The sequence below is a fragment of the Zonotrichia albicollis genome, chromosome 11, assembly GCF_047830755.1.
Source record: "Zonotrichia albicollis isolate bZonAlb1 chromosome 11, bZonAlb1.hap1, whole genome shotgun sequence".
NCBI classification, from domain to species: Eukaryota; Metazoa; Chordata; class Aves; order Passeriformes; family Passerellidae; genus Zonotrichia; species Zonotrichia albicollis.
This window is the reverse complement of record NC_133829.1, coordinates 19676545-19703123: the sequence shown is the minus strand read 5'-3', so window position 1 is coordinate 19703123 and position 26579 is coordinate 19676545. Positions and strand designations below refer to the sequence as shown.

The 26579-nt window shown below is 43.8% G+C and overlaps 1 protein-coding gene across 4 annotated transcripts in view; it reads right to left on the bottom strand.

Moving 5' to 3' along the window:
* RORA (RAR related orphan receptor A) overlaps positions 1 to 26579 on the bottom strand; it is a 350740-nt gene that overhangs the window by 47648 nt on the left and 276513 nt on the right. The window contains exon 1 of one of the 4 annotated variants that reach the window (XM_074549731.1): positions 18432 to 18714. The exons of the other annotated variants lie outside the window; for them this stretch is intronic. Coding sequence (XP_074405832.1) covers positions 18432 to 18462 — 31 coding nt within the window. The 5' untranslated portion in view covers positions 18463 to 18714. Of the gene's footprint in view, positions 1 to 18431; positions 18715 to 26579 lie in introns of those variants that run through there. 4 annotated transcript variants of the gene reach the window in all.

Below are 26579 nucleotides of genomic sequence, written 5' to 3'. Positions count from 1 at the left end.
GCTTTTACCCACAGGTAGTTTCTGAATTCAGTCTGGAGATTCCCTTGTTTGAAAAACCAGATAAGCTGCACGTTAGATGCATACACTCCCTACATATATCTATACAAGCTATATCCATGATTAAACCCACCAGGAATATTTTCAAACAATAGCTGAGAATCAGCTATATCCATCTGTTTCCAAAAGCCAGAGCTGGACAAAATCAGAGGAGTGGGGCAGAAGATGGAAACACACTATGAAGCCTGCAATTTAAAAACAACAGCATTTTCCAATATGAATTTTGTTTCTTATGGACAAGTGGGAAATATATGTTATCCTAAATCAGCTGTTTTTCAAGAAACTGCAATGAATGAAGAATCATTTGATCTACTAGACTTTTAGGTGTAGTGACTTTAGTTTTTAATGACAGGGGTGCATGACTTTAGAGACCCCTGTTCTAAGCCACCTGATACCCCACAGAAAAGTCTCCTGGCTATCAGTGTTAGCCAACATGCCAGCCCTGGGTGCTCCTCTTGGAGATGAAGTTAGCAGCAAGGACAGTGGGAGAAGCCTGTTCACCACTGCTGCTTCAGGAGAGCTGAGGAACCACAGTTTTGGATGAGGATCTCATGCATAAAATAGGTAAAAAACGCAGACAAAAAGAGGGTCCCCATTCCAACAATCTTTAATGGAAGATAGAAAACTGTATCACCTTTTGCATTTTCCTTGCTTCCTATTACTTAGTTCTAAAGCTGCTGACCAGCTCACTCCACTGTAGTTCTGGTTCTGTGTACCTTGTATGTTTAAGTGATGTCTGCTGTGCTCTGTAAAAGGACTTCAGAGTAAGTCCAGACAGCTTCCTTGCCTCATGCTAGTTCATTATAATAAACTTCAATTTACTGGGAGTCTACAAGCATGGCAGACCTTTCATGGAGACTTTCCTAAAATCGAGTTTGTGGTTGATTTCTGGTTGATCACTCTGGTAACCAGAACAGTTTGTGCATGTTTGGGAGCTCATGATGAACAATTAAATGTTTCAGATACTGCAGCAGCTCAGCAGGGTAATTCCACACCTCTTTCCTCCACCACAGCAAATCTGAGAGCCTCAGTTTCTCCTCAAGTAAAACAACACACAAGAACAATTTAAGTTTCATGAGGGTGCCCGTGATCATCGAGGGGTGCCCCTGGCACAGAGTGCCACAAGGTGCTGATGAAGCCAGAAGTGTTTTGGGGATGGTGGGCAGGAAACAGCTTTAAGAGACCGGACATGAACTTTGGTAGATGGAAAGACAATCAGAAGTGCAGATGGACAGTTTGTTGCAGTTGTGCCGCCCCTCTGGTGCTGTGGGACTGTTCAGCAGCTGCCACAGGAGCCGAGGTCTCCTGCAGAACCCGGAGGGCAGAGTCAGAAGGGGCAGCACAGGGGGTCCCACAGGGCTCTGTCTCTCCCCTTCACCCTGATCTGAACCAGCTGGTCACAAAGGCCTAAAATGCACAGTCCTGGTGCCACCCTCACTGCACTGACCGAGACATTCAATAAGGCACTGGCAGCTTGCTTTCAAAAGAGCGAAAGCAGAACACAAGAAAGTGAATTAGAGATGAAGAACGTTCACATGAAGGAGAAGAAATGAAAGTAATGAAATGAAAGAAAAGAAACTAGACAGCAAAGGAAAGAGGATCAGGCAATTGCACAGCACTTCAGCAAGATGACAGTTCTGCAGGCAGCCTGGGTGGTCCCAGGGCAATGTGAATTCCAAGCAGGAAAATTCTTGCATCCACCTAAATGGAATAGCCAAAATGGAAGGATAAAGGTGGAAATGGCATAAGTACCATGCTCCAGACTAAAAATATATACACACTATTTATTTCCCAGTCTGTCTTTGGGAAACTGCAACGAACAATGCTCAGGTCTATTATGTTCTCTAATTCTTGGAAACACAAAATCTTTATTAATAAAGTGTAATGAGCAGGCTCACACAAACTGCACGAGAATTTTAGTTTGGTTTTTGTTTTGGCTGCATCTTGATTTCACTTGTGATGACTGGTGAGCACTCTATCTTAAGGTTCACACTACACATAAACACACACACACTATAAGAAGACACACACACACAAGAAATTAAAGTTTTAGGTTTTCTTTCTTACCTTGACTGCAACAAACCACTTTTTCAACTGAACATAAATCAGAAGAAATTTACCAATCTGACAAGAGCTAATGGACTTAGGATGAAGAAATAAGGTTTTTTCCCTGCACAGACAAGTAGGGTCACTGCATAGCCAGATCTTATTGCAAGGACCTTAACGTGATAAAAGCAAAAAGCATTAACTGTATTAATGGCTGTTCAAAATGAAATGTCTTTGCAATATAGCAATGTGTTATCTAGCTTCTGTTCACTTTTTGATTAAAACACCAACCAACCCAAACCACTCACTCTTCATAGTTCAAGAGGCCCAAAGCTCCTTCATGAAACAATTCTCTTGTCACTTTTATATAGGGTTAGTTGATGCCTTCCCCCTCCTTTTTTTCAGTGAGCTAAATATAATTAATGACTTCAAAATGGAATTAGTTCAACAGCATTCGGCTGAAAGCATTTATTTATATGAATCCAGTTATAAACCATAACTCAAAAGCATATTGTAAAGAAATTTACTTCACTGAAAATTCAAATAGCAGCCTTCTATATAGAAGTGGTATTAAAGATTACACATTAGTACAGTCACCATAAATTCTGATTTTAACAGGCTTGGATAAACATATAAATTTTGGCTCAGCGAGTCTGCTTTGGCTGTCAATACTCTGAAACAGATACAAGCTTTAACAAACCTTTAATTCAAAAGCCCATTACTGTACCAACTGAAATAGAAAGACCTGAGTATCAAAGAGGAGTTCTTCCCCACTTTCATGGTATTACTTCTGTAAAACAGCAATTGATCTGCAGCCCGTGAAAGAAAACAACTCGCTTCCCTCTCCGGGATAAAAGTCAGTGCAGTTTTTTCATCCATCACACTGTAACAGCATCTGAATACACCTTCTGCATCTGCTTAAAACAAGGAAATAAACACCTGCAAGTCACAAAGCCACTCCATGACACGTCAATTTACTTTTTCTGGCAGATTCACTACAGAAAAAAACATGTTTTCATTAAAAAACCTAAATGAAGATTTGCTTTAAGCAGTCAGTAAGAGAGAAATGGGGAAAGAGGAAGAATTTTTACACATCTACATACTGCTAATGTTATTCTGAGGTGCTCTTCCACTTCATAAGGAAAACATGGAGAGATTCCTGCATCCAATGTCCTGAGATTTAACAAACTGCCAGACTAACTTGGTTACTTAATGACTAATAACATCCACAATATTTAGCAGCAGCTGATAAATTGTGTAACCAACTTAATTTACCCTCTCTTGACATTAAAACCAGTCACTGTTAATAAATAACGTCTTAAAACATTTGGGTGGGTTCTTTAATTTAATGAACAATGTATTTGGAACCCCTGTGATGGCATTAGTGGGCAGGAACACAAATACAAGCTTACATGGTCTCTTTTAGAATGCAGTCCTTTGGTTTCCTGTGCTCTGGTGTTACTACTAAGTTTGGAATAATTTCTCCCCTTCAACTAACATGATTTATGAGCATTCAAATTGCTTGGGACATGGTCTTATTTCCAAAAGGAAAAAATGAGTAGGTACTTAAAACCAAATGAATCTCAGGACTACTTTCTACTGGCATTGCTTACAAAGGGCTTAATTATTTATGGGAAGAAACCATCCCATTGTATATCTGCTGGAATTTTTGAAAAACAAGTAAAGGGAATAAAAATTAAAATCTTGTTTGCAAAGCGCTGGATTAGCAGCATGCAATCTGGGTTTTGTCTCCTCGGATAAATCTCCTAGATAGCTGGATCAAAGAAGTCCTTTGTGAAACAGACACTTTACTGAGATGTTTGGAGACTTGGAACATTTTCCAAAGTGATAACCGTTTTGGTATCCAGCTTAAGCCAACTTTGAAAGCATTTTCTGAAAACTGGAATTAATTATAATTAAATTAATTCTTCTCCCACATTATATTTGGTGATTATATTTGAAGTCGTGCTATGTAATTTCAATTATTAAGGTGTTTTTACACTAGAAACAGATAAAAGTCCTCAGAAACTCTAAAACTTGCACCAATGACAAAATGCTTGGCTAACAAAACCTGACTCCAGTTCAGAACTGATGCCTCTGCCAGCGCACAGAGCGCTCCTGGTGTGAGACACAGACACAGCTTCATGCCAGCTTTGCAAATGCTCCTGGAACTGCAACCTGAGGCTCCACAGAGACAAGCTGCACATCTGTGCACGCTGCTCGTTCAGGGTATCCATTCACACACACAGATCCCACACCCACTAAAACAAAACTTGAACTTAGCGGTAACCCAATCGCCAGAGCTGCAGCTACAGCCCAAGACAAGAAGTTAAGCCACACAACCCCACATTAGTTTTGCTGGCACCTCCCTAAGAAATTTTTCAATTCAATTCAATGAGGGAAAAGAGAAAAGTATTGAAGGATTTCATTTTGGGATTTTGATTTTATGAGCTGCTGGCAACTGTTCCTGGCCAAGAGCATACACACACTCTGTGACATAACCTGGCGCTCTGGTATTCTCAAGGTGGGAAGGAGCCTCAAAAAGTTCATTGTTGGTGTGTTTTGTCTTTTGTTGGATTTTTTTTTTTATAATTGGAAAGTGAACTTTCCTTCACTTTAGCATATAAATTGAATTAATTTGATTAGTCTTTCTAAGATGTAAAGCTCTTGTCTCGTCCAAACTCGGTGTGTGCCAGCCAGCAGGTCAGGACTTGACACGCTGAGCGAGAAAAGCTCCACCTTCAAACAGCACAGCACAAACACGCCTGCAGCTCATCCTGCAGAGCAGGGAACCTGCACAGCCACTGCATTCACCAGACAACAGTGGTCACTGCTTACAAGCAATTACTATCATTCCCCAAGAAAAGCCTTGACTTCAGCAGGCTGAGCATCCTCAGCCCCCCCCGGTGCCACCAGCAGGACTCCAGTGGGACACAAGGTCCAGGGCAGGCAGCTCCTCAAGCACAGCCCATTTCTCCCCATCAGCCCCAAAACAGACACAGAAATGGGCCTCCTTAAAAACAGCTGCACTACACCTTTCTCTAAACAGAAACGCAGGAATTTATTGTCCCTCTAATGTCTTCCTCAAAATCCCAAAATTGTCCATTTGAGGGGCCGAAAGCTCGCGGCAACAGCTCCTCGTCCTTCCTGCCTTGGCACATGGACTGTCCCAGGGTGGAATTCCCTCTCCAGGTGACACTGCTGCAGTGGGGTAGGGATTGGTTTTAAACATATTTCTGGAAGAATAATTCATTCATGTTGTCATCACAGCCACCCAGATCCCTACACACACAACTGCTGCACCTTTTTGCAGTAATGTTACAGAGGATCCTGCCTTTTTCCAAAGAGATAATTACACACTGCTTGCTGACAATTATTTCCAGTCTCAAAGCAAACAAGACAAACAATGGCACAAATCAGTGATCCCTGTCATATCTTAGGCAACAACTTAATTATCAGAATGAATGTATTTAAAGCACAGCATTAATGAAAGGAACATTCTAACAGCACTTTACCTGACACTGTCTCACAAATGTACGAATCAGTCTAAGGAGCTATCAGAACATCAGCTTGAAGGGAATATAAAATACTGTGACCAGTAGTAGCAAAGGTGTTTTATTTGAGCTTCCTTCACAGATGGCCCTGCCCTGGCCTTTTGGAGAATTTTCTGTCCTTCCATCACATGCAAATGCTCGTCTCTCCTGAGGTGCTCAAATTGTTATTTTCAAGCCTTGATGTCTTAACACAATTCCCAGCAGTTCTTCTTAGCCTTTTACATTCTGACTTCTGTTTACTGATGCACTACTTCTCCAAGTGTAGTAGCACATCAATTAATTATACAGTAGTCTGCCTAATCAGGTTTCCCCAGGGTTTTTAACAGAAACCCTTTGTATTTCTTAATGATTCCACGAGATTGTAACTATTTTTAGTTCTGCAGTAAAAGAAATGAGTCTGCTGACAATACTATCTCCTAAAAAGGTGGAACTGCTATTAAAATGGTTGATCCAAGCACACTCAAACGTTGGAGAATTCAGATTTAGTCTGGATCTTATGATTAACATTTCTGTATATAATACATGCAGTCACCACTTCCAGAGACACAAATTAAGTAGAAAGCCTGGAACTGAAGAATAGATGTGACCTACTTATCATTTTAATATTAAAGCAGATACATTCAGGTTAATAGCAAAGACTCCACTGCCTTCAATACAGTTCACCAATTGGTCAGTGAGAGTCCAGTAATTTCTTTGACCAACTCTCATGACCTGTCTTGAGAAGGTCCTGAAAGAGGACATGCTCACCATACCCAAGATCACTTTTCTTTAGTTCTAAGGCAGACATACACAACTTTTTCTCTATATAAAGGGGATTTCAAGATTAGTAAGAATTAATAAGAAAAAACAATAAAACCCCACCAAATGACAGAACTACAACAAACTACTAAAAGCACAAATCAGTAGAAATACATCAAGCTTTCACATTACAAAAGCTGAGAAAAACAGTAAAACACAGGTGGAGGACTTCTGTGCCAGAGCTGGTTACATATTTGGCTGAATTGTGTGTTGTACTAAGAGAGGCCAGAATTAAAAATACGAAGTAGACAGCTGCCTTACTCCAGAAGAGTTTCCCTCATGGATCATAAGAAGAGTCTGTGCTGGAGGCACTCTGGAGATGGCTTGGTGCAGCCCCTGCTCCAAGCAGGGTCAAACAAGGGCTGTGTCCAACCGAGAGTCTCCAAGGATGGACCCCACAACACAGTACCTGAGCATGGCACAACAGCACCTAAATCAAACAGCAGACCTTTCCCTGTCATGAGAGAGCCCCTTGGCCCAGCCTGGCCAGCACGGGGCCCTGCTGCAGACACAGGGCCATCAGTCCCAGGGACACAAACCCAGCCTGGCACGGCCAAAGCTCCGGCGCTCCCACCGAGAGCATCCGGGACACTGCTCCTCACTCTTACCTACTCCCACATCAGAAATGATCATTTCCACATTCTGAAAGCAGCTCTTTATAGCATTCCACGGGGACCTGTCTGCAAGGATGAACTGTATCTCTGTGCAGTTCCTTTTGTCCTGTGTTTGTTCTTTGATGTACAAATACGCCACAGACTAAGCGGTGATCTCTTTGATGTTGAACTTTTATACTTTATTGCAACTAGCACACTTACAAGAGGAGCTGCCAGTCATTTTTCCCTTCTAAACATTCAAATTCCATGAGACATTTGCTTTATGAGTCAGGTTTCTTAGTAACTTGTTTTAAGAATTTCCAGAAGAACTGTGCTACTCTTCTGGACTGATAACTTGATTAAAAGTCAAGACCTGATCAGGTTTTTCAGGTATTACAAATTAATACAAGCATTGGCTAATATATCTGAGTAGATTTCACATAAAGAATAATTACACAGTCAAGTATGTATTTCTTCACTCTCTTTCAGGTAATTGTGGATGGTGCTGGGATCCAGCAGTGACCAGGATAGCTGCACAGGGAACAGGACACACCAGGGCAGTGGGACCTTCCTGGCCACTCTGCCAGCCTCCAACACTTCACAGTCCAGGACTGCCAGAGGCAGCCTCACAGCACAGCTCTTCATAATGCAGCGTGCACACATCGAATTTTAGACTAACAATACCACGGCAGATTAAATTACAAAGTTAGTTACTTCTGCAGCAAAACAGTAATCAACACTGGCAGAAATAACATGTTAGGAAGTGCAAATTTACCACCACTAAATGCTACAGCTTTCAGTGTGACATAAAAAAAGCATTTCCATTCTGAAGCACTTTGTGAGGGTTTTTAAATCGATATTACGAGCTGAAATTCTTTAGAGTGAGATTTTGGTATTCACAAGGTCTCTGCTTTAGAGTGACCTTTATGTTTGGCTACTTTTCCCTTCTGTAAGTATAAACACTGTGGTTGAGAGGGAAAACAGAAGAAATGAGAATATTTTGGAACAGTGACATCAAGGAGGGAGCATTTCCCCATACTGAGCTCTAGGTTTCCATAACAAAAATCAGTATTGCTACTGATGGTCCTCTCCAAGCCAAGTAGTTTAAAGGTGCATTGTCAGTGTGCTGCCCAGAGAAATGCACCATGCTGAACATTTTAATCTCAAGTTATAATTTTAAAGTGAATAAACCACACAATAATTTGAGATGATTTTAGTAAGTGAGCAAAAATATTTAAAATTAAACAAATCTGTTAAAGATACCGATTGCTCTTTTTCCAAACCAATTCACAGCTCAGAAAGGAGAAGTGCTGTTAAGGGCCAGTGAGGTGTATGCAAAGGAGGGAGCGCTCCAGCACCAGGGGCTGCACTCCACCTTTCTGGCTAGGAAATGCAAAGTTAATCCCAGAAATACCAGCAGATCTTTAAGAAATCTGGACAGAGCTGGCCACAGCTAATACCAAAACACCCCATTTTCAGGGCCTTTTCCAGGTTCAGGCAGAAGTTAGTTCTCAGCGCTCACCAGATTCCACCACGTGCAATCAAACAACTCACCAAGAAAAACACAAGGGTGAAACATTACTCATGTTACTGAGAGGCTTCACACACAGTGTCCGAGGAAGCATCCCATGCGGGAGGCAGGAGACAGAATTTTGGTCCTCCTTGAAGAGAACAGCAGCAGAACCCATTGCTGCATTGGCGGCCGAGCCCAGCCCCGCGGCCGCCCCGCTATCGCCGCCATCTGCAGGCACAGCGCCCGCGGCCGCTGCCTCTGCCTCCAGCAGGCGCCTATGCATATGAGCTTTCTCAAACCAAACATCTCTGCCTCTTTAATTAACCCGTCTGACTTTTCTGTATTATCTCTTGATACAAGAATCTGTCCAGCAGTTACAAACATCTTTATGGACTCATATTTTAGGCAAATACTTCTTTTAATTCAATAAGGTACCCACGGCAGGAGAAAAACTCTCCCCAAAATTTAACACGACGCATCTCTGTCAGTCTGACAATTGCAGGGTGTGTCCGTTTGACAGAAAACAACGCTGAGCGAGAGCTCAGCTCCTCCAGCCCATCACAAGCAGGCAGAGGACAGTGGCAAACACACCTCCCCAGCCCTGCAGAGCCCCAGCCTGGCGTTCCAAACCTGAACAGCACAGTGGGATCACTGACATGTATGTGCTCCATGGGCAGTTCCAAACCTGTACAGCACAGTGGGATCACTGCCATTTATGTGCTCCATGGGCAGTTCCAAACCTGAACAGGACAGTGGGATCACTGACATTCATGTGCTCCATGGGCAGTTCCAAACCTGAACAGCACAGTGGGATCACTGACATTCATGTGCTCCATGGGCAGTTCCAAACCTGAACAGCACAGTGGGATCACTGACATGTATGTGCTCCATGGGCAGTTCCAAACCTGAACAGCACAGTGGGATCACTGACATTCATGTGCTCCATGGGCAGTTCCAAACCCGTAAAGGACAGTGGGATCACTGACATTTATGTGCTCCATGGGCTGTTCCAAACCTGTACAGGACAGTGGGATCACTGACATTTATGTGCTCCATGGGCAGTTCCAAACCTGAACAGGACAGTGGGATCACTGACATGTGCCCCATGGATGGTTTCCCCAGCCCTGCAGAGCTCCAGCCTGCTGTTCCAAACCTGTACAGGACAGGGCTTTCACTTACATTCATGTGCTCCAAAACTGGAAAGATAACTGTGAAATACAAAGTTGTGTTTGGTGTCAGGTACAAACAGGCGATGTGTTGTAGTTGTGAATGCAAAATGTGTGGACCCTGACATGGGAGAGCTGTGAATTCTAATAACTGAGGAGAATAAAGCATGGAAAAAGGCCTTTGAACCTATCTTTTGTTTGCAAATTAACCCTAGTTGATTTAGGAGCATTGGAATTAAAGTGTTGAAGATGTTGCTTTTTGCTTGCATTTAATCCATTAAAAGCTGCTCTGCAATAATAACCTTTTGAAGTATAATTTTAGAATATTACTTGTATCCTTGAAACTATAGCTTTGGAATATATATAAAGGAAATATGCTTATCTCATGTCTTATTGAAGCAGAGAAAAACAGCTTGAGAAAGGAAGATGAGCATCACCTCAAGGGTTTATGGTTTCGACCAAAGGGAAACTGGACCACCAACCATCTGGGATCTTCCTTTTGGGATGCATCCTGAGAAACTAAGATCACAATAGTGTATAGAATCATGATGTAATAGTTTGGAATAAAAATTGCTGATGAGTAAAAAAATTGGAAATAGAAACTGCTGAAAAAACTGATGGGTACCCCTATAAATACCTGTAACCATCAATTATCGGTGTGCAGTTGGAGGGAAAACTTCCCCCACTGTACCCAGCGCTGTATTGCTCACACTTTACCATATTAAATAATAAATTGATTGCTGCTTGAATATTGGCCTAGTCAAGCTTCTTATTCATAACAGGTCTATCACACAGCCAATTCTACAGGACTCCAGAAGGAGGTGGTCCAAGGAGAGGAAAAAGCAGGGGCACTCTACAACAAGCAGTTTTCTGCAGTGCACAAGATGGGTTAATTAATTCCCAAGCTGAGCAAAAAATAACTACAAATTCACTAGAAAAATGTGTTTTCTCACAAAAGCTACTCCGACAAATCAAACACGGACAAAGATGGGCTAATTAATTTAGCCAAATGGGAAAATACACCCATTATGAGAACACTACAGTTGTTACAGGAGGATAGCAGCTACTGCTGCTCCTGCCAAGTAGTACAGCAATTTATACTGTTCAAGTTTTCACCAGAACTAAAGTATGCGAATATCTATGTACAAAAAGGAAACTCCAAATGTTCTGATGACCAGACCAGGGATAATTTTTTACTGACTTGCAACTCCCTACCTAGACTAAAGGCTCCAGGCAAAGAGCACCCGGGGCTTAGAGAGAATTTAACCTTCTTTTGGGGTGAGAAGAAGATAAATGACCCTTTGAATCATGTCACACTAGGCACAGGGCCAAGCAGAGGAGGCTGGACAAGAGAGCACTCCTCTCTTCAGAACTAGGAGTGAGGTAAACATAAGCTTATGTAAGCTTTAGGCACACTTAACCCATGGCACATATCACCTCCTCAGACCCCTGGCAGCCTCACAAGAGGTGTGAATTAAGTGCCACATGAAATGGGAACTTGATTTCTAATTGGATCATGTAAATTGTACAAGGCATTAAACAGCAAACGATACTCGGATGAAGGGAGAAAATTGCTGAGCCAGTGAAATACAGGAGCTCTCAGGATCTGCAAGAGCTGGAAGCAGAAGCCATTGCCATAATGCATCACTCCCCATTTCACACTGTTAACATTACAGTGAGAACAGCAAAGACTTTAGGAGTTCTGGAACATCAGAGTGCACTGCAGATGACAGCATGTGCAAACAGTGACAGGACCTTTTCTCTCGTTTGGTGTGAGTGCAGAGGTGACATGGTGCCTGCAGTGTCTCTGCCCAGCACCGCCCAGAGCCGGTGAAAAGCAAGGCTGGCATGCAGGAACACGACCCTGCTTCTCTGGCAACCGGTCTGAATTCCAGCTTGTGGTCCCTTCAGTTTGAAGGAACCCTCTGAGAAACCCTATGTCACAGTGTATCTGTCTTTGTAAATACTTAATGTCACTTTTCCATCCCTTTCTTTGAGAATGATCAACTTCTTCTAAAGTACATAAATAAAGAGTCACGCAGTTGGTTTTATGAAGCATTTTGTCCCAGGATTCAGAAGCAAGAAACAGCACAGTATTTCAAAGAACACAAACAGTACACAATAATTACACGGCTGATACCCTATAAGTATGCTGACTATTCTATTTGCATTGTTCAGAAGTGAAGAGGTTAGACTTATTTACATCCAAGCAGCTTTAATTAAGCTTTGAGATAAATGCTCTTAAAATGAAAGCTGGGATGATTATACCTCTCTCCACACTGATTTTAGCCTAGATGGCTATAATGCAGCATGACAAAGGGCCCAAAGGCTGGAATCACACAAACAGGAGAGCCATGGGTCCTGCACCACTCACCATCACACAGGGAAGAAAACAAAAACCACAGTGAAGTCTGAAGTTGACTGCTCAGGCGTGCTGGAGCTGGGCCACAGGAGCAAGGGCAGCAGCAGTGGGAGCTGCTGACCCCTGCCAGGGACAAAGGGCTCCAGGGACACTCAGTGACAGCAGCCAGAGCATGGGCTACACCTGCCCCCAGCCGTGCTGGGCAGCGCCCAGGCCTCGCTGGGGGGAATGTGCACTTGGGAGAGCTTCAGGTGTCAGAGGTTCACTGTGAGCTGCAGCCCGAGTGTGTGAGGAGCATCACCCATGGCAGACCCTGCAATGGCATGGGCAGAGCAGCTCTGTGCTCCTGAGGGGCAGCACACAGGCGCCAGGAGAGTGCTGGGAGAACATGAGAGAGCTGTCCCAGCTGGCATGGCACTGGACTCTGACTTCCCTGCATATCCCTTTGCTCCTGTCAGCATGCCTGCTTCAGCCTCCCCGGCACTGCAAAGGAAAAGGGAAGCAAACACGAATTTAATGCATTTTTCAGGAGAGTGTAAGCAGGCAGCCGAGCCCAGAGCAGAGTGGTACCGCAGGGGCTCTCTGCAGTGCACCGAGCTCCCCAGAGCTGCACCGAGCCCCACTGCAGAGGGGAGCAGCAGCACCCCTGAGTCACTGCCCTGAATCACTCCCTCGTGCTCCCAGCACAAGGTGCAGGCAGCTGGGAACAGCCTGGAACTGCCCCCAGCCTGCCAACCTGCATTCTGCACAACCTCCCAGCCCAAATGCCTCCAGCAGGCCACACTCTGTTCAGCACAGGCAGCTCACAGGATGGAGCACAGGGAGAAGGTCCATCTCCACACCTCCTAAAAGGCTTTCTGCTTCACCTTTCTCTGCCTTTTGTCATCCAACAGGCAGAGAGGGCTGCACGGTACAGACTCACCTTTTTGCGCATAACTTAGTTATCCTTGGAGGACAGAGCACTCCCCTCCCCTGCTAATGTTTATTGCAAAAAGGAGAAAAATCCCTGATCTTCAAAAAGGAAGAAGACAGTTTCTGTACCATTAGTTATGTGCATATCCCTTAGATATCAGTCCTCAAGGAAAAGACAAACCACAAAAGGAGAGAACTACTGCTTGCTTGATCTCAGGAGTTATCAGCTGTAATTGCAAATTACAGCTCACAGATAAATACAAGAAAGGTGAATACTTTTTCCTTTCATTGTGAATAAAAAAACCAGAAAAACATTCTAAAATGTATCAAGTCTGACTGTAATAACATTCTTGTCATATGCAGTTATTTTGCACACTACAAAAACTTATCTCCTGGGAATGGAAAGGAAAAAAAAGAACATGCTGCATCTTAACTTCCTCCAATACTAGATAGAGAATTGCAATGTATCTACTCAGGAGAGACACAAAGATTCGCCAATTTTGATTTAGTGCATATAGTTTAGAATAAAATATACCAATTTAGAACTCTGTTGTGTAGTCAAGACAAAATACCAACAATCCTGATGGTAATTACTCAAAATAGTGATCATTTTTACACTTTACTGTAGGCAAGAGAAGCAAGAAAAAAGATTTTAAATCGCTTAAGGTTAAAATCGAGTGCTACACCACCCTAGCAAAAACCCTCCAAACATGCTAGGTTCTCTATAATGGGGAATGAGTAAAGAAATCAGACTTTTTCACACACAGTGGGGAAGTACTTGACATAAAGAGGACTCAGTTCTTCATTAAGGTCCCTAGACACTACTCCCCAAAGTAATAAATGTGAAAACAAACATTCAGCTCCCCATTGCAGAGCTGCAGGCCCTTCCCCTGCCCCAAGTGAAGCAGCTGCCACCTCCCCCTGGCACCCTCCCAGCTCGCTGAATAAAGCACAGTGACACTGCACATCTGCCAGAGCCCTCACCCCCAACACCAGCCTGTACCCTCCTCCAGGACCTCAGCCCCTCAGGGAGTCATTCTGCTCGGTTTCACAAAAAAGGGGCACAGAAGTCCTTGAGTTGTGTCTGCAGACTGCTTGAGTTTTGCCCCAGTTATTCAGAATTATCCTAGTAGAATTATTTCTAAGACTGCATGACGAGCTGTTGGGAAGCCGCTCACCATTTCAGCTGTGTGTAAGTTTAAAGAGTCTGATCTAGTGAGATGTTCAGCACCCACAGTTTCTGCTGACCTAAACAGGACAGAATCTCCTTACTTGAAACAAGTGTCCCCAACTGAGACTTGTACAGAGCACGCAACTGCCTTTGATTTTCACAGAGCGAGACATAAAGACAGATTTCCTCTTTTACTTTTAAATCTCGAGAGCCTTTCAAAGAGCCTGAAAAGTACATTTCAGCAATAAACCTCAAACCAATCTTATCCTCTGCATGTAATGCAACAAATGTCTTAGATACAAGCAAGTCATTCAGATCAGTCAAATGAAATTAAAGCAGCAAGAAAACAGCCTGTCAGCTAGCAATTCCAAAGGCCAGATTCTGTTAATATTTAGTCAACACAAGTTCTGTACTGGACTATTTGCTAATTTGGATTTAACTTTCAATAGTGCCACAGTAAAGGTAAATTTAAGCACGCTTCAATTTGCAAAGCTACCTTTCTTTTAAAAACCTATGGCAAGATATTTTTCCATAGGCATTTGTTTACTGGTGAAAAGCACAGAGTAATTACCAACGTGCTGGGAGGCTGGTGCCAGGATACATGACAAAAACCACGTCAAAAGGTCAGGCTTGACAGACTGGGAAAAGCTCACCCAGATGGAGCAGCGGTGTGTGCATCCCTGTCTGCCCAGAGCCCAGAGCAGCCCGGCTCTGCTTGCTGCAGGAAAAGCACCTGGGGCAGGGGGACAGCGGCAGCCAGGAGTGCAGCCAGGAGTGCTGCTGCTGCCCTGCAGTGCTGCTGCTGCCCTGCAGTGCAGCCAGGAGTGCTGCTGCTGCTGCCCTGCAGTGCTGCCAGGAGTGCTGCTGCTGCTGCCCTGCAGTGCTGCCAGGAGTGCTGCTGCTGCCCTGCAGTGCAGCCAGGAGTGCTGCTGCTGCCCTGCAGTGCAGCCAGGAGTGCTGCTGCCGCCCTGCAGTGCAGCCAGGAGTGCTGCTGCCGCCCTGCAGTGCAGCCAGGAGTGCTGCTGCCGCCCTGCAGTGCAGCCAGGAGTGCTGCTGCTGCCCTGCAGTGCAGCCAGGAGTGCTGCTGCCGCCCTGCAGTGCAGCCTGCTGCACGGCTGCAGCTCGGGCTCTCCGCAAAAATGCGGCAGATTCCAAAAATCCTGACATAGTGGAGTCGTCTTCCTTAAAACAAGTGTGTTTTACTGACTGAATTTTCATTTGGGAACAGTCAGTAGAAAGGATGGTTATATTTTCAGTGATTCAAGCACAGATCCCCAAAGCGAAACAATTTTCCTTACAGCCTAGGAACAACAGATTCTGCTCATCTGGTCCATCTTCCACAAAACAGCAACAGACTGAACTTTACATTAACACAGCAGTAGCCAGGATTAGTACCTCAAATGCCACCTTAACAGTAAATACATCTGGGTTTAAACAGATTAGAAAATTCACATCAGCCTTTCCACCAGCCTCTATTAGGAACGTGCACAACAATGATAACACAGCTATAGCCAGGTTCCTGTCCATACCCTGTAACTCATCAGTGGACCAAACCCCTTTGATGATGGCACAGGACAAGCAGCGGAGCTGTGAGCAGCACTGACTGACACCGCTCTCACAACGCGGGCACCAGGACAGGGAACAGCCCCACAGCCAGGAAAGGCTCTGCCCTGTGCTGGCTGACACAGCAGCCCCGAGCCCCCAGCCCAGGGCACAGCCCAGCACTGCTCTCCTTGAGGTCACCCCGATGCTCCTGCCAGGGAAGACTCTCTGGAATAAGATCTGCACCGGGGCCTACGCCGGCAGAATGATCGGATTTCTCTGCAAACTTCACTGGTGAGCACGTAAAGCTGCCGTGTCCCTCAGCAGTGCCAGCTGCTTAGCCTGTGTTACACACTCAAAATGCAAGGCTTCCCGGATCCTCTACAGACTCACAGCAGTTGTAAATAATTTCTAAAAGCCCATCAATCTAGAAAATACTTATTCAGTCATTAAGAACTTCGATGGTTCATCTCTGCCTGTTTTCTTAGAAATCAGGTGGAAAGAATCCTCTTTCTGCTCGGCCTGAAACGAGAAAGTTTCATTTCCTACCACGCAGCCTGTCCCAAAGACATGCCCAGGCTCTTCCTGGGCCGGTCTGTGCCCAGCACTGCAGGTGTGCCAGTGCAGCTCTCCATGTGCGACAGCTGCCTCCTCTTCACCCACCCAAACCGGGATGCAGGCTCAGGAATTTTCACAATTAAAGAGAACATGCTTGCCAGAACATTGTGTTGCAAGAAAAATAAAACAACTCACAAATTAACTTCACATGGTATCAGTCTGAGCTATCTAAACAGCAATAGGAAAGGCATTAATACTCCCCCTTTTTACCCAAAAAAGAAAACCAATTATGAAAATCCCATATTCTCCTTAAGACCATAAGTTTTTGCACTTTAACTTCAGAACTGTAAAAGATTAGAAGACGCCACCACAGGATAGAGAACAAACAAGATATCAAATTCACCTCCAGATTTTGCATTTTTCCCTTTTACTTTCGAGCTTAAACAAACTCCATTCCCTATTCCATTGGTCTACTTCCCTCAAATCAGAATATTGGCCTGTGGATCTATTATTTCATAGCAGTCAGAGGCCCTTTTAAGACAAATGACAACACATTTCCTCCAGCTGAACCCTGTCCAGCAAATTAGAGAAAGGATAAGAAACCAAGAAAGTTTTCCAATGCATTAGAGAACTAAATATTATGAAACATGAATTAAACGTACTATAGAAGTAGTCTGTAAAAAGTACAAAGACCTACGCATTTCCATAATAAAGCCACTAGGAATTACACTTTAAAATCCAAAAGCTGGGCTCTGCCAAGATTTTACATCAGTGTGGAAATTGATTTAAATGAAACTCCCAAGAGAATAAAAAATACATTTCGAAGTTGAATTGCTGTAAATCATCCGCCTGTTCTTTTACAACACACCTTAAATCTCTGTCCAGAAGCCCACAACATAATCACACCCCCCGATATTTTTTGCATGTGTACTTCCCTCCCTCTTTTATAAAAATTGTTTATTTAATTTCATGGTTCTAAAAGGCTTATAAGGGATAGGCTGAAAAACTGTTATCAGAATATGTAGAATTCTAAAGGACTGCTAAAATATCCATGTAGTTTGCACTTTAAAAAAAATGCACTTCCTTTTGTCACAGATACAAGTATCTGAATCAACCCAATTACATTTTCTTGCCAAATACATTCAGCATGGCTAATGATTAATGAATACAGTGCTTTTCTTTTTATTCACACAGGCTTCTCTCCAAGAAGAAAAGGAAGCCGCGTAATTGAAAATTACCGTCCTTAAACACTATGCTGCTACTGGTGTGCATTACCTAGCGCCGTGCAAAGTGGAAAAAAAGGCAACAGTCTCTAACTGAAGCAAGACTCGATATTCTTTTTCCAAGTAACTGAATTTTTAAAGAGAAATTTTGCCTAAAATTCATTTTAAACAGCACACATTTAGTATTTTAGAGGGGCCATTAAATTCGTATGTTTTTAGATTATTGTGAAAAAATACTATATGAAAGTAAGATGGTCATTCAAATTAATTTTTTTCCTATATTTCAAAAAACCCCCAAACCTATGACTTTAAAAACACTGCAATGCAAAGCTCTACTGTGGACTTAATTTTATTAAAAAAACAGGGCAGACTACAAACGTACCTCTAAACTTTTGGTATCTCATCAAAAACTTCGTTTGACTGTCCTCAGTCTGCCACTGCCCCTCAACAAGGACTCGAATCCACAAGAAGAGAAAACTCCAGGTTTAGAAAAAAGAAGTCACTAAGTAACTCGGCTTTTTCCTTTTATTCCAAAGCTTTTGAAAGCTGAGCAGCTGCCTGAAGACGGCATTTTAGCCCCATGAGCCGCCCAGAGGATGCTGCGCGTCCTTCGCTCTTGGCCAGAGTCAGGTTTTGGGGAGCCCGAGCGCAGCCGGCGCGGGCCCGGAGCGGCTCAGCCGCAGCCCCGCCAGCCCAGCGCCGGCCGGCCCGCGCCTCTGCGCTCTGACTTGAGCGCCGCTCCCGCCGCCACCGAGCCGGGAACGAGCCGCCCGCGGCCCCGAGAGCCGCCCAGAGCCGCCCGGGCCCCGCACGGCCAGCGCCGGCCCGGCAACGAGCGGCGCCGGACCCCGAGCGGCGGCGCCGGCAGCGCGGAGGCCGCGGAGCGCAGCGACTGCGGCGGGCGCCGCTCACTGCCCGGGCCGGTTCCGTGCCTACCTTTCATCGCGGCGAGCACAACGCACATCATTTGTCAGCGGCGAACGGCGGGGAGCGGAGCGGAGCGCGGCGGGCAGGAGGCGGGGAGGGGAGGCGGGACGGGCCCTCGGCGTGAAGCGCCGCCGCCTCAGCAGCAGCCGCCGCCTGCCAGCGGAGAGCCGCGCCGCGCCGCCATCCCCCGGCCCATATGAGGCTCCATGTGACCCGCTGACACCGCGCCAGCCCCGGCCCCCCGCCTTGTTTACACCGCTCGCCCCGTCCCCTCCCTGCCGCCGCCGCCGAGGGGCGGTCACGGGGCGCGCCCGGCGCGCAGCACCGCCCCCGCCGCCCCGGGGCTGCTCCGCTCCGCCCGGCCCCGCTCGGCTCGGCACGGCTCGGCACGGCCCCGCTCGGCAGGTGCTGCCGGCCCCGCACCGCCCGGCCCGGCAGGTATTGCCCGGCCCCCGGCGGCAGAAGCGCTCCCGCAGCGCCCCAGAGCAGTTCCCGTCCCTCGGGTCCCGCAGCTCCAGCCCGCGTTTGTTCCCGCAGACCCCGATGTCGTTTTAAGTAAAGAATAACCGCGTTGCCGCTACATCTTGGCACAACGCTCCGCAGTTAATAGCCGCTGACTCGATCAAGCAGAGCAGCATTTACATTTTAAATCTGTCTGGTGATGGGTTCATGCTTTCTTAGGATTTACTTGGAACGTCTGAAGCATGATACCACTGCTGAGTTTTCATCTATTCTATAGCATCAGATGTCACTGTACTGTCAGTTTGTGAGATGAAGTTTTACATTCATGGATATACACACAGCCACGCTACAGGAGGGATAGCGCATGACTGAGCACACACACAAACACAAAAATAATCCAACCTATTAAAAAACCACACTTTGCTGAAAATTGCATTAACAAAGCCAGTCTTTTTTTTCTAATTTCTGTATTAGCCACTGGAATAAACTCTCATGAAATACAAAACCACACACAAAAATTAAAATTGATGCATTACAAGCTGTTTAAGAGGGGACAGAATATACTATACTACTTAATCTAATTGAATCAGAAGTATAAGTATTTAACAAAAATAAGGGAAAATAGTTACAAACAAAAGCCAGAGGAACCATCTTAATATTTGAAATGAAGCCTATATTTAGAAAGCCTTTATGAGATGAGGACACTGAAACAATCTAGTATTAAATGGCCCTTAATTGCTAATTCTTACCTATTTCTTTAATGAGTTCTTAATACAGTATGATATTATTTAAATGTGATTTGATCCAAGTGTACTTACCATTTATCAGTCTAGTCATTCAAGCCCATTAATGCAAAATACTGTTTTAAATTTTCCTTCTTTCAAAAAACATTAAAACACTAAAAATTCCAAGAGCTAATCTGCTGCAGTAGTGTAAATTTAGCAGGTATCTTTGTCATAAAATTTTTCATCTATATTTGCTCTCCTTACATTAAGCCATTCCTACCAATAGCACATGTACAGTGAGATGCTGCTCAGAAAATGTACAGTGGCAGAGCTGGTCCCAGATGGGTTGGTGCTCGAGGAGTTTTACCTGCAGCACAAGCTGTACAGTTGCAATGGAGTGAGCAGAAAGCTTGCAGGGCGTTCTGGACTGAATCAAATCCCACCAACAGTGCTGCCCAGAGCTCCTCAGGGCCTGCAGGATGCTGCTGCTACACACGGGCCAACTGTGGGGTTTAGATGCAGCCAGAAAGCTTGGAGCATGCACAAGAGAGAATGATGTCTTAATGCATTGTAATGTGGAGTTAGATCTTTGTAAACATTTTGCTCTGACACAGCAAGTAATGTCAGACCAATGGCCTGAAAAATGTCACAGTCCATTAGCACTAGTTGTCTTGTCAGACATTTAACCTTAAGGTACACAGCATTACATTATTACTGATCTGGATTTGTTTCCAGTCCAGCTGAAATGCAACTGGTAATCTGGAATGACATCTGATGTGCTAAACGACTTCAATAATAAGCAGACAACACAGATTTGCCTTCTTACAAAGGCTACTTCATAAAATCACAGAAGATTTGTCTTCAGACATTTTAAGTGAGAAGAGCATACCTAAAATAGTTTATTATTTGTTGTCAATATCCCATCTAAAGCAATCTGCTGACTTTGGAATATGTAAACACATCCATTTGCACTTGGGTTTTCTGTCTCACATTGACCTCATCATGAAAACTCCATCCAAAATCCATTTCCTTCCCCATTTACCAAAGTACTGCAATAGTGACAGTCTCTCTGGAGTTCAGACACGGTATCAGTGACAACACAATGTGCCAGTCAAACAACACTGAGCTGAGTATTACAGTACACTTGACAGGCAATTGCTCTCACTGTTTGTGCAGCAGGGTTTCATCTGACTGATAGGAATGCTTCCCAGCTTCCAGAAGCTTGTCTATCCTGCCTGCTCCTTCAGCTTTTGATAGATACCCGTGAAACACTGCAAGCCTGCAAACACTTCACAGGAGTGAGAAACTACACTTCAGGGTACACTCAATTCTTGCCTTGATTTCTGCGTTCAGAGACCTCCTGAACGTGTCAGATGTATTTATTAATGGTTCAGAGTGAGCAGTGGCCTGCAAACAGACCCTGAGCACAGCACGTGCTCATCTTTGAGCCACAGTGGCACAGCCCGAGCACACCCAAACATGCAAGAGCTACAAACCTTACATTGCTGCTTTAGGGATGGGAACACACTGGGGAACCTTATCAAGTATTGTTCTGTGTTGTGCTGACATAAAAGGTGTTCAGCTTGTCAGCCTAACCACAAGCCTCTGCAGCAATCTGAGGGAAACAACTGTTTCTAGAAATCTTTTCAACCCTGCTGCAAAACAGAGAAGTGTTAAATTGCCAACAGAGAAAGGGGAAACACCTATGACAGCTATTAGCACTGGTAATGCAAGAGACAGTGTTAATTGAGTATTCCAAGCACAGGACACGAAACGCTGAGAAGCTTCCTCCACCTCTTTTTAAACCTACTGAGCAAAGTAATAAATTCAGCTTCTGAGATGAACCAACTACTTCTAACTATTTGTTCAAGGACATCCCCAAACTGAAGTAGTTTAAATGCAACTAATTAAACAAAGATGTTTATGTTGTTCTGACTTGAAATGTCAGTGGGGAGCATTTCTGCAGACTGTTGGGTCAAGTTTTGCATTCTTGCCTAAGCTGCATGGTTAGGCTTCATTTAGGAATAATTTTGAGACCTCCTTATCACTAAAATTTAAGATTTAAATAATAAATACGGGCACAACCACCACCCTTCTTCCCTACCTAGCACTGAGGAAAAAAGCATTCTTAAAAAAGAAAATGTGTCATGTAATCACCCCCTGTCTGAAGAAGGTTTAGCCACACAGGCTTGTTATGAAGCTGAAGCTGTCAAACCACTCTGAGGTTCAGCATTTCCCCACTGCTCCATCACTGCCACAAACACAACTGCACGCAAAAACCTTTGCAGGGCAAGGGCTGCATGCTGCATTCTCCCATGGAGATGAAAACCTACTTACTGGGAAGGAAACGTGATATAAGAGCACTTCAATAAATCATCCAGAGTCTCCACATTTTCAGCTTTAGCAAAGACAGCTTCTTCTCCTCTTTTAAAATGACCTACAGCTAGTTTTACATATATGTTTTCACTTATAAAATGGGCTTGGACTGGCAGTATAAATCCACATAATTCTGCATATTTTTAAATGTTTTTCTGAAGTCTTCATAGGCTTGCAATGAAATAAGTTCTTTAAAATGTTTAGGAAATCCTATATTGATTCAAGTAGGCGGCAGTAACATCCAGAAATGCTCAAGTGCTTTTCAGGACTTCAAACATCTATAGAAAATGTTGAAAATTTCTTTTCAACATTTAAAGAGCTCCTCTGAGGAGTTAAACTCTGCCCAGAGATGGTGCCAACAGCTGCTGGTAAATGGGAAGAAGCAGGTGATACTGAAAGCAAAGCCTTTCTCCAATTGCAGCCCAATCACATGTCCTGCTGTCAGGGGAAGCATTCAGCTCCCAGCTCATGTTAGTGTTGCAGGTCTAGATGTGACCAGAGTTTAAAACCAAGCATCAGAACACTCTGCTTTTGCCCTTTTGGCTTCTTACTCAACAACAGCCATATGTGAAACCATGGAGGTGCAGTGATCACAACATCCTTGTTTACCAAATACACCCAAAACCAAGTGTAGGGACACTAAACTGCAGCTCTAGATAATCTTTAAAAACACAGTTCACCATTCTGTCCACCCTGCTGGCAATCAATTTTTAAGTGGCTTCCAACTGATCCATGCAACACCCCCAAAAAGAAAATGATTGCTCCCTAACACATACCCCCCTCTAGATTTAGTGGGATTTTAGTGTTCATTTATTTCTAGCCCTCCAAGTAGCACACTATTAAAGATGAACATAACTGAGGTTGTCCTCATTAAGTTGCCTCTTTTTCATCTATTTAAAAGTGCTACTATGCTGACCCTGCAATCATTGCATTTTGCTTCAGACACAATCCCTGCCTCAGTTCCTGCTGAGGAGGTGTGCTTCTGTGGGCCTACAGCTATAGGTCTTAATCAAGTCATTTTAGAGACGACCCCACAACTCCCAATTAAGTCCTTTGCAATCCCCAACTGTTGAACTGCTTGCTGTGCTTTGCCAAACAGCTGCTGCAGTTCTGCACCTGGTGGAATGAAGTTTGAGTTGACAAAATGTTTTGGGGCTGATCTGGATGAAAGGGAAGTCCAAAGTCATTATTATCAGCTAGGCATGCTGTTAGTAGCAAAAGATTTTAAAGATCTAGTCAACTGAATTTTCACCCAGCTTCCTCTCACCTTGCAAGGCTATCACATTTGCTGCTTTTCAGAATCTAAGGTAACAGCAGCATTTGGAAATAAAGTTATTAGAAAGATGAGATTATCACCAATTCATCATCTGCCACCAATTGCAAGTGGGGCCATGGAAAGAATACAAAATTATCAAGAAATAGATCAAACTGGAGTTGGTGGCTTCCTCTTTTGTCTACACCTAAAAGGGCATTATGAAGTGACTGTATTGGATTACTGCTCATGCTGCCACTGCAGAGTCCCTGTTTGATCTCAGAAAGATTCTCATTCACAGTTTTGAAAGATCAAATCTTCCTGCAACATCCTGACATTAATGATGCCAAAAAGCAGGAATTGTTTGAAAGCTGTTAGAGCTCTCTTCTTCATGCATAATCTTACCAGGGTATTTGGCCAGAGTTGCTTGCCAAAACTGCAGCTATGTATTGTTCTGTATATCCCTTTAGGTGGGGAAAAGTCAATAGACAGTGTATAAACCAACTGCTGATTGGCAGCAGCACAAAGAACAGCAGGATACTAATTATCCTCAAAGAAGTAATTACTAGACCCTTGTTTAAGGATCCTTGCCATATAGTAATTTTTCAGAATAGACAGGCTCTCCAAAGAATCACCTTTTCCTGTAAATCAACCAAGAGACAATTGTGCTGGTCGTGGTGGAACATCTTCAGTGTAGTTTAGAATCTTCCAAAATCCTTTTGTTCCTTATCACCTTGGTGTAGGCTTCTGTAGCACAGAGCCAGAGTGGGCAAAGCTGCTCAGTTGAGCATCTTAGCATCATAAGCCTAACCATTTTTAACTCATAATTTAATTGCAGATGAGAGCAGATGGCTGGATGCAGAGATGCTGTCAGCTGGACAGGGGCTGGGGCCTTCTGGAGGCCTGCTGAGAGCAGACAGAGCCTCTAAGTGCTTTGGTCCCTTTCTGAAAAATACCTTGATAGTATTAGCAAAGTTCTCACTTCCCTAAAAAGCCTTTGGTCTGTAGAATTTTTGTTCAATTTTTGGGGTAACAACTGGGTTTCACAAGGCGTTAGGTCCATTTCCCAAACGATTGTGCATACAGCCATTCACAGAAGGATTGCAGTGCCCACAGGGATGCCCCAGACCAGCCTGGAGCATTTGCTACCTCCTGTAAATTCATGACTGACCTGACTACTAGCTTTAGATCATTAGCCAGTTATACACCACAGATAAGTAACAGGTTTTTTTCCCTTTTTTTAATCCCTGGGCTTCCCTTTCTGCCCTCTTTTGTACCATCAGGGCTAGCCAAAGCAGGAGAAATGGCAGTAGTGAGCAGAGCATGAGATGAAGTGAGACAGGTTTCCTGCTCAGAATCTTCCTCACAAGTGTGTCTCACCAGATGTAGCACCAAGAAGGAACCCTGGAGTTTCCTGGCCTTTTTCTAATGAATAGTTCAACAATCAAGATGATTCTGGCATATCTCTGCTACTCCACGTGCCATGGACATTCACAGCACTTCAGCCTCTTGATTTCCTTGCTGCTTATGGCAGTGCTCTCATCTGGTGAACAAATTGAGTGCTTCAGCTGTTCTTAAGAATGACCAGAGAAATGTTAATCTACAGCCAGGCAGAGTTGTGCTTGCTGCCCATAAACTCTGGATAAGTCAAGTTGCCAGAGAACAATGGAAGCAGGCTCACATGTGGGATGAGGATGTGCCACAGGAGGAATTTGTGTTGCACCCGCTCTCACACTGAGCAGAAGTAACCAGAGAGCAGCTGTGAATCTGCCAACACTTCAACTGCTCCATGTCATGCCCAGGGACAGTCAAACCTCCCTCCTAAGCTTTATGAGACCAGCAAGCAAATTTTGCCCATTTTCAGCAGTGTGATTAAGAATGGGACATCAGTGGGACAGATAAGCTGTGCTGGGCACTCAGAGAGCTAATATGGAAATTATTTTTCTTTGATGGGAAGTAGAAGCACCTGTCCAGTCAAGCAAACCCTTCTGCATTATGAAATACTTTTCTCATCACTATTGATGTTTCAGTTGGTAGTGCCACATGTCAATAGTGGGTTTACTGCTTCCATTTAAAGTGCAGCTTTCAGGACAGGATTCATCTAAGTTGACATTGGCTGATCAGCAGCATATTTCCTGCTCCTGTGAGCAAATACATTATTTATACAGCTTTGCACTATAGGTCTTGTACATTTTCTATGTCTCAATGCAAAACACAAGCTTAGAAGCAAACGTGCTTTCTAGGACAATTAAAATTCCGTGTTGGGGCTCTCTCCAGAATTAAATCTTCAGTTATATGGGTTTCTAAGCCTCTCTGACCCCCTCTTTTCCAGCACAGTGCTTAACAGAATGGGGTAAATGCTGTGCTTTAGCATTTCCTCCAGTTCCTCCTCAGATTAACACTGAGCTCCAGAACAGAAACACTGCAAAATCCAACATATTCTCTGCTCATGTATTAATAGATCATTGCTAATTTCTCTCATTTCTCACTTCTTCAAACTTTAGAGCCACTTCAGCAGCTTTCACTCCTGATTTCTTTCTCCACACCACCATTACCTTCTTGAAATTATCAAAGAAAATTCATTACTTCTGATTCCATTAGTAGAAAATAAATGGCAGCTGATTATGGCTTTTAAGGCTTCAACTTTAAAGAAAACACAAACTTTAATTATCTATTTTCAAAAGTCAATACATCTTCAACTACTGCACTTCAAACAAACAAAACACTGCATACCTACTAGAGTGGTAAATAAACGATGACACAGTTCCTGGGCATGAAATCCATACAGATAATTCCTTTGCATAATTCTGATTATTAGACATGATAACGTGACACTGTTGAAGGATACGAGACTTTAATAGAAGCAAAATAATAAGATGATTCACTTACAAAGGAAGGTAATTATTTGAGAGCACTGTTTTGCTAATAATCACCAAGTTCAGAGAACACCTGCACAGAACCATCTTTCACTTTGGAAAGGGGAGTGCAGTATCCTAAGCTGATAAATTTGATTACAAAGCAGAGCACATAGAGCAGAACACCTATAGAGAATCATCTATTGCTTCATCTAAAATTGGGTTTTATAATCTACATTTGTATTAACTCATGACAGTATTTTTTTATCCTATTTAGAAAGCAAAACAGGAAGGATTTAGAAACCATCCCATTTTCTGTTTTAGTAATTTGATCTGAGCTACCAGCACTTGCTTGATAAGAATCATTTTTAACTCATAATTTAAACCTTATTACCATACACCCATCTTACAGAAAAGGAAGTGCCAAGCATTTTTCACATGGGCACATCATTCCTGATTATTTCAATTCCATTTTAAAGGATCTTTG